At 40.4% G+C, this 14,488-nt stretch overlaps 1 protein-coding gene and 1 pseudogene across 1 annotated transcript in view; one reads left to right on the forward strand and one right to left on the reverse strand.

Annotated features, from left to right (window-relative positions):
• The window catches only part of VWA8 (von Willebrand factor A domain containing 8), a 403,894-nt gene that overhangs the window by 374,884 nt on the left and 14,522 nt on the right, over positions 1–14,488 (reverse strand). The window contains exon 2 of the mRNA XM_036297783.1: positions 2,404–2,481. Coding sequence (XP_036153676.1) covers positions 2,404–2,481 — 78 coding nt within the window. The remainder of the gene's footprint in view (positions 1–2,403; positions 2,482–14,488) is intronic.
• On the forward strand, positions 12,663–12,766 carry LOC118652420 (annotated as a pseudogene).

Here is a 14,488-nt window from a genome sequence, read left to right on the forward strand (position 1 = left end):
CAACAGCATGGATGGATCTGGAGAGCATTATGCTAAGTGAAATAAGTCAGTCAGAGTATGATAAATATCACATGATCTCACTCCTTTGTGGACTATAATGAACAACATAAACTGATGAACAAAAATAGATCCAGAGACACAGAAGCATCCAACAGACTGTCAAGCTTCAGAGGGAAGGCAGACGAGAGGAGGGGGGTAAGAGATCAACCAAAAGACTTGTATGCGTGCATATAAACATAACCAATGGACATAGACAATAAGGAGGAGAGGGCCTGTGCTGGGAGTGGGAGTGGGCTGGGAGAGGTCAATGGGCAGGGGGGTAGGGGGGAAGGAGACATATGTAATACTTTCAAAAATAAAGACTTTTTTTTTAAAGTAGAGTAAAAGAGCCCAACTGGTATGGCTCAGTGGCTGAGTGTCAACCTATGAACCAGCAGGCCACAGTTTGATTCCCAGTAAGGGCACATGCCCAAGTGGCGGGCTCGATCCTCAGTTCAAGAGGCAGCCAATCAATGATTCTCTCTCATCACTGATGTTTATCTCTCTCTTTCTCCCTCTCTCTTCCTCTCTGAAATCAATAAAAAATATATTTTAAACAAAACACAGTAAAAGGAAAATGGAACAGAGTAGGGAAGACAGATTACAGAGCCATTTGGGAGGTAAAGTAAATGAGAATCTATGTTAGATGAAAGTGAGATATTCTCCCTCAAGGAGTACGTAGTCTAGAGTAAGAATACGAAGAATGAACAAAAAGGAATTCTGTTTTTGTGCCCAATGACCGAAACATAGAATAGGGGAAGGAAAGTGGCAAAAGATGAGGCTACGACTAGATCATGAAAGGTAAGGATTGACCTTTGTTCCTAAGATATTAGTCATGTACAGAATTTTGAGAAAAGAAGTGGCATGATTTAGAGCAAAGAAGTGACTGTGAGTCATTAGTGGACTGCAAATCAAAACAACAATACCACTTCACACCCACAAAGATAGATGGCTATAATAAAACAAGTGTTGTGAAGATGGGGAGAAACTGGAACCCTCACACATTGTTGGTGGGAATGTAATATGTGCACCTTGCTTGGAAAACAGTGTGGTAATCCCTCAAAACATTAAACATGGAGTTAGCAATTCCACTCCTAGTTACATACTCAAAGGGTAAAATGGCACAACTACTTTGTAGAACTGTTTGGCAGTATCTTATAAAGTTAAACAGGCATCTATCCTATGACATCTCAACTCAACTCCTATTTACTCAAGAGAAGTGAAAACTTATGACCACATAATTGTACAGGAATGTTCATAGCACCTTATTCATAACAGTCCAAAAATGGAAACTATTTAAATGTCCATCAACTGGAGAACAGATAAACAAAATGTGGTATATTTATACAACAGAATAATACTCAGCAATAAAAACAAACTGATAGGTACAGCAACATGGATGAACCTAAAAATCATTACCTTGATGGAAAGAAGACAGTTACACACACACACACACACACACACACACACACACACACACATAAATACCATGCTATACGATTCTATTTATATACAGCTGAAAAACAGGCAAAACTAATCTGTCATAGTAGAAAACAGAACAGTGGTTTTCAAGGTAGAGTAACTGGAAAGGGGCACAAAACACTCAGAGATGAACATAATCTTGGTGGTTATACACGTTTATAACATTATCAAAACTAAACAAAATGAATACTATGCATTTTATTGTATGTAATTCTATCCTAATTAAAAAAGAAATAATCTATAATAATAAAAGCATAATATGCTAATCAGACGTCCTTCTGGATAAAGCCGCCGCGGCGGGGGCTGAGGCAGAGGCAGTTAGGAGCGATCAGGCAGGCAGGAGAATAGTTAGGGGCGATCAGGCAGGCAGGCAAACAGTTAGGGACAATCAGGCAGGTAGGCAGAGTGGTTAGGGGCAATCAGGCAGGCAGGCGAGTGGCACTCCCGGATTGTGAGAGGGATGTCCGACTTCCGGTTTAGGCCCGATCCCACTGCGGACTCAGGCCTAAACCGGCAGTCGGACATCCACATCCCCCAAGGGGTTCTGGATTGTGAGAGGGTGCAGGCTGAGCTTAGGAACGCCCCCCCCCCTCGCCCCCGTGCATGAATTTCATGCATCGGGGCTCTAGTAGTATATAAAAAAATACAAGTTTTACTAATATATTCATGGATGAAGTGGTACAATGTCGGGGGCAGGTTTTAAATATTCCAGAACAAAAAACGGAGTCAGGTAAAAGAAAACTGGCATATGCTGATAAATGCTGAACCTAAATGATATGTACACCAGGTTTATATTATTCTCTTTAGTTTCGTATATGTTTAAAAATTCACATAATGAAAAGTTAAAAATTATTAATTCATAAATAAATAACTATTTCTTACTGTAGTTCTGTGGCACAAGTTCCGGGCTCTTAGGAGTTTTCAACTTGTAGGATACATTTCCAATACTAACTGTGTCACCTAAAGAGAATAAAGAAACACAGCATTACAAGAGACAAATGAGAAAAACATACCCTATGCCTTCCCCAACAATGATTCTCCTGACCTACAGAGAGGGATATTACAAAATGTACCACACATCAGTCTCTGTCAAGCACATAAACACTATACTCTAAACCAGCAGTCGCCAACGGTGGTCCGCAGACCACTGGCGGTCCATGAGGTCCGAAAGATTGGCGACTGCTGCTCTAAACTTCTATCCAAAGTACAAGTTCTGGAAAGAAGTGAAGCATCAGTGAAATTCACATTTTAAATGCTGTATTAGCAAAAAAGGTGAAATACAATAAAATATGCATATTAACCAGCTTTATTTTCTCATTAATAGCAATACTAATAGAGTCAATAGCAATACAGAAGGAAGTATTTTGTTTAGGATCATCCAAAGCATCCACAGGGGTTAAGGTATATCTGCAACCTTTTTAAGTTCTTATTTTCACTACATACAACTTCAAGTTCACTAGCAACATAGCCCCAAAATTCAATATTTCAATGTTCTAAAATGAACAAAAGCCCAATGGCATGTATGCTAAGAATGCTACATGAAACAAAACAGAGCAAAAGTTCTCAATAACTTCTACATGGTTCTAGTTTTTTTTAAGTAACATTAATTTCTGGCTGATCTTCTAAAGTGCCAGACTAAATTGAACAATCTCTGCTTTGCTCTCTCCAACAGCAAAATAGGCATATTGATACCATCTGCACCTGGAACTTCATTTGGAAAGGGCTCAAAGACTCAATAAAAGAAGCTGTGACACATCTTTTTACACTGCCGGGTTTTGAGCCAGTAAGATACCTGAAGACTAAGGCCTTAAATCATGGTAATAATAACAACAGTCAACACTTGTTAAATGATTACTCTCTTCTAAGTACTTCACGCATTCCCAAAATAATCCCATGAGACAGATTTTACAAATAAAGATTTTGTAAATCTGCAGGGAAAATAGTTTTAGTAGATGAATAAATATATTACAGGTATGTGTTAAATTGACAGAAATATAGAAACACTGTGCAAAACCCAAGTATACTTTCTGATACAGAAGATATATATTTAGAGTTCACTTACACAAATCAAAAGAATTTTCCTCTGAACTAGTCTACTCAGTTAACTGAGGACTTATTGAGTACTGGCTATTTGGCAAATATTGTTATAGATACATTATTTATTTATTTAAGATAGAGAGTGGAAGGGAGGGGGAGAGACAGAGAGAGAAACACTGATGTGAGAGAGACACATCGATTGGTTGCCTCCTACACGTGCCCCAACCAGGGTTGAGCCTGAAACTGAAGTACATGCACTTGACCAGAATAGAACCCAGGACCCTTCAGCCTGTGGGAGGACGCTCTATCCACTGAGCCAAACTGGCTAGGGCTATACATACATTATTTATGTTATTTCATTTAATCTTGACTCTAAGTAACCACGGTTTCTGTGATCTCCTTTATATAACTACTGTAACAGAAACGCCATCTCAAAGTAGCTTAGTAAAAGGTTCTGTTACAGCAATTATATGAAACTAGAGGCCCGGTGAACAAAATTCGTGCATAGGGAAGGGGGATGTCCCTCAGCCCAGCCTGCACCCTCTCCAATCTGGGACCCTTCAGGGGATGTCCGACTGCCCTCTCACAATCCTGGACCACTGGCTCCTAATTGCTCCCCTGCCTGCCTACCTGGGCACCCCTAACTGACCCTCCTGCCGGCCTGGTCGCCCCAACTGCCCCCTCCCTGACAGCCCGGTCACTCCTAACTGCCCCCCCCCCCCGCCGGCCTGGTTGCCCCACGCAACCTGCTGTTCAGTCGTTTGGTTGTCCCTCACTAACCCCCCTGCCAGCCTGGTCGCCCCACACAGCCTGCTGTTCAGCTGTTTGGTTGTCCCTCACTAACCCCCCTGCTGGCCTGGTCGTAAGCAGCCATCTTGTGAGGGTGTGACAGTCAATTTGCATACTACCTCTTTATTATATAGGATAACTCACAGAACCATAGGTCACTGAAGCAGCCAAGGCTCAGAATCTAGTCCAAAGCACAGCAGGAAGGCAACAGGAAACAGAGTCAAAGTCACTCCCCAGGAGAAACACACTGAGATACTGCCCCTGGCAACACTAAATCCACCGTGGGACACCAGGAGCAGAGGACAACTTTTTCCAATTTTAGTTTGATATTTTTCAAACCTGTAAAAAGTTGTAAAAACACTATCTTAAGCTGCAGAAATCATGATTCTTCATCTTTAGTCTGAAGTCTTCAGAAGCATCTTATAATAAGAACATTGCCATAAGCGACTGCTCCTGCAGCCTCTGTGTAACTCCCTCATGATTCATTTGGGTAGGGGCATTTAATTAGCCAAACCTAAGTTACTGTCCATAGCCTCGCTGCCATGAGGCAGGTCCCTGTGATTTCTAGAGTGGACTCAAGGCCCTGTTTCCTGTCAAGGCTCACAATAGGAGATTCCACCTCCCTCTCCATCCCCTTTCCCTCTCCTCCTTGCTCCCTTGTCTCCTCTATTTTCCTCCTACCTCACTCTAACTTCTCAAGTCATCTTTGCTTTCTCTTCCTCTTAATTTCTTAACATTGGGTGCAGAGGCTCAGTTCTAGCCTCTTTTCTATTTTATCTATAACCTCTCCTTCATGTGTTCACCCAGTCTTATGCTTTTAAGTGCAACTAATATATATTGCTGATTCCAAGTTTATATCTCTAACCCAGACCACAGAACTCCAAACATCCATACCAACAAACAATGAGACGCCTAATAGTCAACTTAAACTTAACATTCAAAACTGAACTTCTGCCTAGCCGGCCGGCATGGCTCAATGGCTGAGCATCGACCTATGAACCAGGAGCTCGTGGTTTGATTCCAGTCAGGGCACATACCCAAGTTGTGGGCTCAATCCCCAGTGGGGGATGTGCAGAGGCAACCAATCGATGATTCTCTTCCACCACTGATGTTTCTATCTCTCCCTCTCTCTTCCTCTCTGAAAATAAAACAAAAAACTGAACTTCTGATCTTCCCACAAAATGTGCTCCATCCACACAGTATTCCACAGTTCTGCTGATGGCAATGTAATCCTTCCAGTTACTCAAACCAGAAATCTTGAAGCCATTCTTTTTGGTTTTGTTTTATTTGTTAATCCTCACGGAGAGGCGGGGAGGGGAACATCAATGTTAGAGACACATCAAATGGTTGCCTTCATGAGAGGATGGAATCTGCAACCTAGGTATGAGCCCTGACCTGGAATTGAACCTGTAACCCTTCAGTGGCCTGGCCGATGCTCTAACAACTGAACCACACTAGCCAGGGCTCTTGCAGCCATTCTTAGCTCTTCTCTCTCATACTCCATCAGGAAATCCCATTGAATTGGTCTTTAAGATATATCCAGTATCATCCACTTTTCATCACATCCTCTACCACCACAATGCTGACCCAAGTTAGAGGTTTACTAGTTAAATCATTTTCTCATTTAAACAGCATTCTCTCTCACCTCCTCACAGATCTCCTGTTTCAAACCTTGCACCCTACAGTTTATTCACAACAGAGTAGCCACAGTGATCATAATAAAATAGGAATCAAGTAACGTCAGTCCTCTGGTCAACCCTCTAGTCTTTGCAATGTCCTAAAAGGCTATTCTGATGAGGCTCCCCCATTTCCTCTCAAACCTCATTTCCTCCTAGTGTCCTCCTCACTTGTCTACTCCAGCCTCACTATTCCTTAAACATGTCAGACACATACTCATTTCAGGCTTTTGAACTGGATTTTCCCACTGACTGAAATGCTTATCCTAAACATATCCATTTATCAATCAGGGTCCCAGTGAGAAACAGATGGTACATTCAAACTGAGAAACTGAGGACAGCATAATAAAGAAACCATGTATGCAGGTCTGGGCAGAGCTTAGGAAAACCAACAAGAATGGGACTAGTAGTAACAGAAAGCCACTACCACCCCTAAGCCTGGAGGCACAAGAGAAAGAGCAAGCAGAGGAGGTATATTTAGAAAGTTTCCTAAAAGGAGCTGTGACTCTTTGTGAAGGAACACAGCAAACCTATGGTGGTAACCTGGCCAAGAGGGTGCTGAGGAATAAGCATGAACCAGAAACTGGCAGAAGTAAAAGTAGAAATTGACAAATCCAAAATCATTTGGATTAATATATTAATACTAGAGGCTTGGTGCATGAATTCATGCACCAGTGGGGTCCCTCGGCCTGGCCTGCGGGACAGGGCCAAAACCAGCTCTCCAACATCCCCCGAGAAGTCCCGAATTGCGAGAGGGCACAGGCCAAGCCAAGGGACCCCACCCAGGCACGATCGGGGCCAGGAAGGGACGCAGGAGGTTGGCCAGCCAGGGAGGGACCATGGGAGGGCTCTAGGGCGTGTCCAGCTGGTCTCGCTCAGTCCCAATTTGCTGGATCCCCAGCAGCAAGCTAACCTACCAGTTGGAGCGTCTGCCCTCTCGTGGTCAGTGAACATCATAGCAACTGGTCGACCAGTCGACTGTCTGCCCCCTGGTGGTCAGTGCATGTCATAGCGAGCGGTTGAGCAGCCTTAGCATATCATTAGCATATTACACTTTGATTGAATGGACGACCAGACACTTAGCATATTAGGCTTTTATTAGCTAGGATATTTCTCTTAGTGCTGACAGAAGAGTGTGGCGTGGGGAAAACAGAAGGTAGGGAAGTAAAGACAATCACTTCTTAACCTTTTGGCTAAGATTAAGAATAGAAGTAAGGATTGAGAGGATATGAAAACACTATTAGCCACTCAACCTAATTCCACTCAACAAGAGCAGAATACATATTCTCTTTAATTGTTCATGGAACAGTCACCAAAATAGATCACAGGCTGGACCATAAAGCAAGAATTATTAAATTTCAAAGGACTAAAATCACACAAAGTATGTTCTCTGATCAAAATGGAAACAGTAACAGAAAAATCTAGAAACAACTAGAAAGTCTCTAAACAATCAGGTATCAAGCAACAGGCTTCTTTGAAAATCCAAAATAAGAGCCCTGGCTGGTGTGCTCAGTAGTTAGGGCATCAGCCCAGGCTCCAAAGGGTCTAGATTCAATTCCCAGTAAAAGGCATGTACCATTGCAGGTTCGATCCCTGGTCCAGGTCATGGTGCATGCCAGAGGCAACTAATGGATGTGTGTCTCTCTTATCGATGTTTCTCTCTCCCCCTGCTCCTCCTCCTCCTCCTCCTCCTCAGTCCCTCCCTTCCACTTTCTCTAAAAATCAATGGAAAAATATGCTCAGGTGAGGATTAACAACAACAAAAAAAGAAATCAGAATGGAAATTGGACTCATTGAGAAGTAGGGCAGCCCAGTTGGTGTGACTCAGTGGTTGAGCATTAACCCATGAATTATGAGGTTACAGTTTGAATCCCAGTCAGTCACATGCCCCGGTTGCAGATCAATCTCCAGTAGGGGATGTGCAGGAGGCAGCCGAACGATGATTCTCATCGCTGATGTTTCTATCCCTCTCTCCCTTTCCCTTCCTCTCTTTGAAATCAATAAACACATATTTTAAAAAAGAAAAAAAAAATAGGGCAGTGATCAATTAATCATGCCTGATACTGTAGGCAAAGAGGAAAATGACATTCATACGGGCAAGGCATTTGCCCTCCCTGCCTCAGACCTTGCTGTTCTTGGCCATCTTCTGTTACCATGCTACACTTTCCTGAGTCATCTAATCCTTGCCAATAGCCCAACTCTGACACTATGATTAAAGTGTTAAATGTGTACCTGTGCTCAGATCTCTCTCCTGAACTCCATATCTGTCAATAACCTACTGGGCATTTTAATTAGATATTAGAGACACCTCAACTTTAACATGAGAAAAACCGAACTATATTCTCTGTTGTGTACTGTCCAGCCATCTCTAACCAGCTCTACCTCTTGTATTCCTTTCTCAGTGACTAATTATTTATTTCCTCAGCCTAGAATAGTGATGGTGAACCTTTTGAGCTCGGCATGTCAGCATTTTGAAAAATCCTAACTTAACTCTGGTGCCGTGTCACATATAGAAATTTTTTGATATTTGCAACCATAGTAAAACAAAGATTTATATTTTTGATATTTATTTTATATATTTAAATGCCATTTAACAAAGAAAAATCAACCAAAAAAATGAGTTCGCGTGTCACCTCTGACACGCGTCATAGGTTCACCATCACTGGCCTAGAAGGCCCTTCAAATCTCTCACACCACTTTCCTTTCACACAACTCTCCCTCAAATATCTTCACCTCCCCACTGACCCTTCCCTAACTTTTCCTTTTGCACAATTTCCACCTCCCACAAGAATTGATCACTCCATTCCCATCTTTCTGCTAGTATAATAACTGGTTCATTTTCTATAATAACATTTCTCATACTATATTACAATTATTATGTCTCCTCTATAGTAATTGTTTAATTTTATCAGCATTTGCTGTGGACATTAGATTAAACAACAGCCTCTAGGTGAGAAAGTAACCATAGCCATTTGGTACATTTTGCTAGTCTTTAGTGAACCTCCCTAATGTAGTGATTCAATAAGTGATCCAAGTCAAGTGGTTTCTGATTCTTTGTTACCTACAAATTTGAAAAAGACTGAAATAAAGTTGTCAGTTGATAGATCATTAAAAGTAACATTTTTTATAATAAATCAACATACTATTATAACAGAAAGTATGCGAAGAATTGAGTGTTATTACTATATCAAAATTTTTCACAATAATTAAGATTCAACACTCATGTCATCAACAGGTATGTTTCTAGAAAATTTTAGTTTTTATGAAAATCTGGGACCTTTTAATGTTCTTGTGAACAATGTGCTGTAATAACTGTAATGGTAGAAACATTTAAACATTTTTTTGTTGCAGAAATGTATGATAAAACTTTCAAGAATAAAAATATATTAAGTTAAAATTATGAGAAGCATAGTTAAATACAAATTCATGGAGATAAAAATAATAATGTATATTTTCTGGCAGTTAAAGAACTTTTCATCTATTTTCAAAATAGAGATCCTAGCTAATAAATTACTAGCATATTCTGATTCCATTTAAAAGACATACTTTAAAAAGGACTGTAACAGTTCTTTTAAATGTCAATATTTATAACACACTGGAAACATTATCCTCTGCAAGTATTTAGTCTTATCAGGAACATTTTTAGACATCAACCTAAAAATGTTCAAAGGGATACATATTTGCAAAATCCTTTTAGGAGGTAAGTGGGGAAAAAAAGTTTGTTTTTTGTGGGTTTTTTCTTGACTGAAGTTTTAAGGAAACACTCATGAGGAACTTAGCACACTATATATATATTATATATATATATATATATATTCATACAAAGAATATTAAAATAAAATTCATGACCTATGTGGCTGAGATCTATTATTTTACTCCTACTCTCCAAATTTACTCATGTGGCAAAATGAGAGCATCTTGTGGGCAGGGCCTATATTTTAATCACCTCTGGGATAAAAACAATACCTCAAATCAAGCAGGTATTAAATAAATGTTTGGCAAATGAATAAATAAGTAAATTATTATAGTTTAAAACTAAATTGTTTTCTTAATTATCTCTGGTTCATTATTTTCTATGAATAGCCCATCTTCAATATGCTCAGAAGTCAAGCCAACTGTAAGTTTAAATAAACTAAAAATTCATTTTTTTGTTTTGTAAACAGTAGCATTTTATACAAATATAAAGTTACGCATAAATTCAGTTAAATAAGTATTAATCTAAAGAGAAATGAATATACTTATAAAACAGGTAGCATAACATAGGCAGAGGAAATACTACATGCCTTTTTACAAATAAACTATTTTGATTAAGTGAAATAATATTTTTTAAGATTTTAATAATATAAAATACTCAAAATGGAAATTGTTATAATAACTAAAATATAATAAAAGTAGAAATTGCTAATAAAAAGGTAAAATTTTTTTCTAGAATATGCTGCTTAACATTTAATTATATTTATTACAAGTAACGCAAAAAAGCAACCACACATAACTCAGATTAACTAAATCCCTGTACAGCAAGCATGTCAAACTGATGGGCCCGAGGGCCGCATGTGGCCCAGCAAATATAACAGTATGTAAGAAACGTTTTAATAAAAGTTTCAGGCAACTTAGATGGCAGCAGAGTAGGTGGATGCTGCACAGACATGCTCCCATGAACAAACTGGAATTACAACTGAAATACAGAAAGGCTTCCTGAATAATCAACAGAAAACTCACAGGAGAGAACCCTGATACCCAAGGACCAAAGGTGGAGACCCCATAGAGACTGGGAGGAGGGGCAGTAGCGAAAAAAGACTAGCCGGGCACCCACAGACGGCAACTGAAATCCCAGAGAGCTATCTCAGCTGGGGGGGGGGGGGGAGGGTGGGAGGGGTGCCACTGAGAACTCTGGGATCTAATCCCGAAGCTGGGCTCCCCAGCAGAGAGCACCAAATCTGAGGAGGGTACCCACATAATATCTAGCTATGAAAAGCAGCAGGGTGCTGTGAAAAGCAGCAGGGTGCTGTGAAAAGCAGCAGGGTGCTATCTGCCAGGGAGTGGCGACTGAAAGTTTGGACACCCTCCTGAAGGGCCAATGCATAAAAATTCCCTGTGGAGACACCCACCTTATGCTCTGGCAAAGGGAGGGTGAAGTGGGATGGAGCTGTAAGAGCAGAACCCAGGACTGGGGACTCAGGAGATAGAGCTCAGAAGGCAGACACCACAAGTTTCCTGGGCTGAGTCATTCCCTCACACAGCAGAGGACATCTTTCCCACCTACACATTTGCCTTGCCTGGGGGGAAGACAGTTGACACACCCTATTGGAAAACACCTTGCCCTGAGGCAATTTAAGGGATTAAAAGTAACAATTAGCCTCCAGAGAGAAACAACTGCCCCACCCTGTTGAAAAAAAAACTCTTGCCACACCTGAGGATGATTGCCTGGGGCTATTCAAGTCAGAATCCTATTAGTCTGTATTCAGAGGCAGTCTCTGGAGGCTTTGAGTCTTTGCCTGATCCAATTAGTCTGAAACAGCCTTTAACACTGTCCTGAACTAGAAATTGAGAGGTGTGAAGAATCTACCTAAAACATAGTCACAAACCCAAAAAGATAACCAGAATGAGGAGACAAAGAAACAACGCCCAAATGAAAGAACTGGAGAATTCTCCAGAAGAAGAGATAAATGAAGCAGAGATAAGAAAGTTACCTGAAAAAGAGTTCAGAGTAATGATGGTAAAAATGCTCAACACTATGAAAAAAGACATAGTAACTATGAAAAAAGAACAGTCTGAGATAAAGAATGACATAACACAAATAAAGAACGCATTGGAAGGAATACACAGCAGATTAGGGGAAGCTGAGGATCAAATCAGTGAATTAGAAGACAGGGTTAAAAATATCACTCAATCAGAGAATCAAAAAGAAAAACCAAATAAAAAACAGGAGGACAGCTTAAGGGAGCTGTGGGATGTGAAATGTAATAATATTAGAATAGCAGGTGTGCCAGAAGAGGCAGAAAGAAAGAAAGGAATAGAGAAGATGTTTGAAAAAATAATGGCAGAAAACTTCCCTAACCTGGTAAAGAAAAAAGTCACAAAAGTTCAGGAGGCACAGAGAATCCCAAACAAGAAGAACCCAAACAGACCCATGCCCAGACACATCGTAATTAACACGTTAAGTGCCCAGCCTGTTTTGTCTTCCGGACGGAAACTATAGTATCAGTCACCAGTGACTGACTGGGTGCTTAACGTGTTAAAATGCCAAAAAGTAAAGACAAAGAGAGAATCTTAAAGGCAACAAGAAAATAAAAATAAAAAAATACAAAAGGCAGCAAGAGAAAAGAAAACTGTTACCTACAAAGGAGTTCCATAAGGCTGACACCTGATTTCTCATCAGAAAATCTACAGGCCAAAAGGGAACGGCATGAAGTACTCAAGGTAATGGAAAGCAAGATTACTATATTCAGCAAGGCTATCATTCAAAATAGGCGGTCAAACAAAGAGCATCCCAGACAAAAAAAGGCTAAAGGAGTTCATCACCACCAAGCCAGCATTACAAGAAATGCTAAAGGGATTGCTGTAAGGGATTGCTGAGAAAAAGAAACAGGGCGAGAAACCTAGCCACACAGAATTAAAATGGCTATAAATAAGTACCTCATCGCTTCTCGGCCTTTTGGCTAAGATCAAGTGTAGTATCTGTTCTTATCAGTTTAAATAAGTACCTCTCAATAATAACTATAAATGTAAATGCTCCAATCAAAAGGTGTAGGGTAGCTGAAGGGATAAAAAAAACATGACCTAGCTATATGCTGTCCACAAGAGACCCACCTCAAAACAAAAGACACATACAGGATGAGAGTGAAGGGATGGGAAAAAATTTTCCATGCAAATGGAAAAGAAAAAAAAGTTGGAGTAGCAATACTCATATCCGACAAAATAGACTTTAAAATAAAGGCCATCACAAGAGACAACAAAGGGATCGATCGAACATATATGCAACCAATATAGGTGCATCTAAATATAAAAAAAAAAAAACTTATAGAGGACTTTGAGAGATTGACAACAATACAATCATAGTAGGGGACATTAACACCCCTCTGATTTCACTGAACAGATCTTCCAGATAAAAACAAGGAAAAAGAGGCTCTAAAGGACACACTGGTTCAGATGGACTTAATAGACATTTATAGAACATTTCACCACAACATAGCAGAGTATACATTCATCTCAAGTGCACATGGATCATTCTCAAAGGTAGACCACATGTTAGGACACAAAACAAATTTCTACAAGTTCAAGAAGATTAAAATCATATCAAGCATCTTCTCAGATCACAGTGGAATGAAATTAGAAATCAACTACAATAAAACACCCAAAAACATTCAAACACATAGACGCTACGTAGCATGTTATTAACCCTTTGCGGTCGTATTAAATTTGGACACGGGTGTTGTACTGGTCGGAATTAATTTCCATTGAAAGAGCAGTGATACATAACATGCAAGATTATGAAGGATAAACAAGATTTATTAATTCTTTTTTGGAACTAGGTCACTACTAGTAGAATCACTACAAACGTTATCACTTTCTACGTCAGAGTCAGTATTCAACGTGCCAAAATAAAACTCTTCATCATTACTTTCATATTCACAGTACACTTCTTTCGGTAACTTTCTTTTTGCCATTTTGGAGTATTATTTTGAAATATCTTAACAAGCGAGAATGCCTAATTACAGTTAAACGTAATTTATAAAGCTTTATTTGAAATTCTGCGAAGTATCTCCAAAGCTTGTCGATTTCTTCACTCTCAAAAGGCGACTGACTCGCCACAGTGTTTTGCATGGCGAGTGTGGAATGACCGCGTTTGTTTATATTGAGTTTCTATATCTCCGATTTGTCGGGGCAATGTTTTGGTTCGTGACAAGGTCGCTTAGACACTTAAGAGCTTTCAGAGAAATTATGAACTGATACATGAATGAATAGAGTTAAGATTCGTACGGTTCCTTGCTGTGGTGGCTGAGAGCAGACATACGACCGGAGAGGTAAAAATGGTTTGGTGGCTGAGAGTAGACAAACGACACAAAGGGTTAAACAACTAAACGCCTGGTGCATGGATTTGTGCACTGGTGAGGTCTCTCCGCCTGGCCTGCACCCTCTTGCAATCCAGGGACCCCCTCAGGAGATGTCAGACTGCTGGTTTGGCCCAATCCCCACAGGCCAGGCCGAGGGACCCCACCGGTACACGAGTCGGTGCACCGGGCCTCTAGTACACATATAAGACCTTTGGTTAATCTCTTCCCACCCTCCCTCCTGCCCCCTTCCCTCTGAGATTCATCAGTCTGTTCCATGTTTCCATGCCCGTGTGTTCAGCATCTGCCCCGTGGTGGTCAGTGGGTGTCCTAGCTACTGGTAAAATAGTCAAATGGTCAAACAGTAACTTAGGCTTTTATATATATACTAGAGGCCCGGTACACAAAAATTTG

Source organism: Myotis myotis, unplaced genomic scaffold, assembly GCF_014108235.1.
Source record: "Myotis myotis isolate mMyoMyo1 unplaced genomic scaffold, mMyoMyo1.p scaffold_m19_p_3, whole genome shotgun sequence".
NCBI classification, from domain to species: Eukaryota; Metazoa; Chordata; class Mammalia; order Chiroptera; family Vespertilionidae; genus Myotis; species Myotis myotis.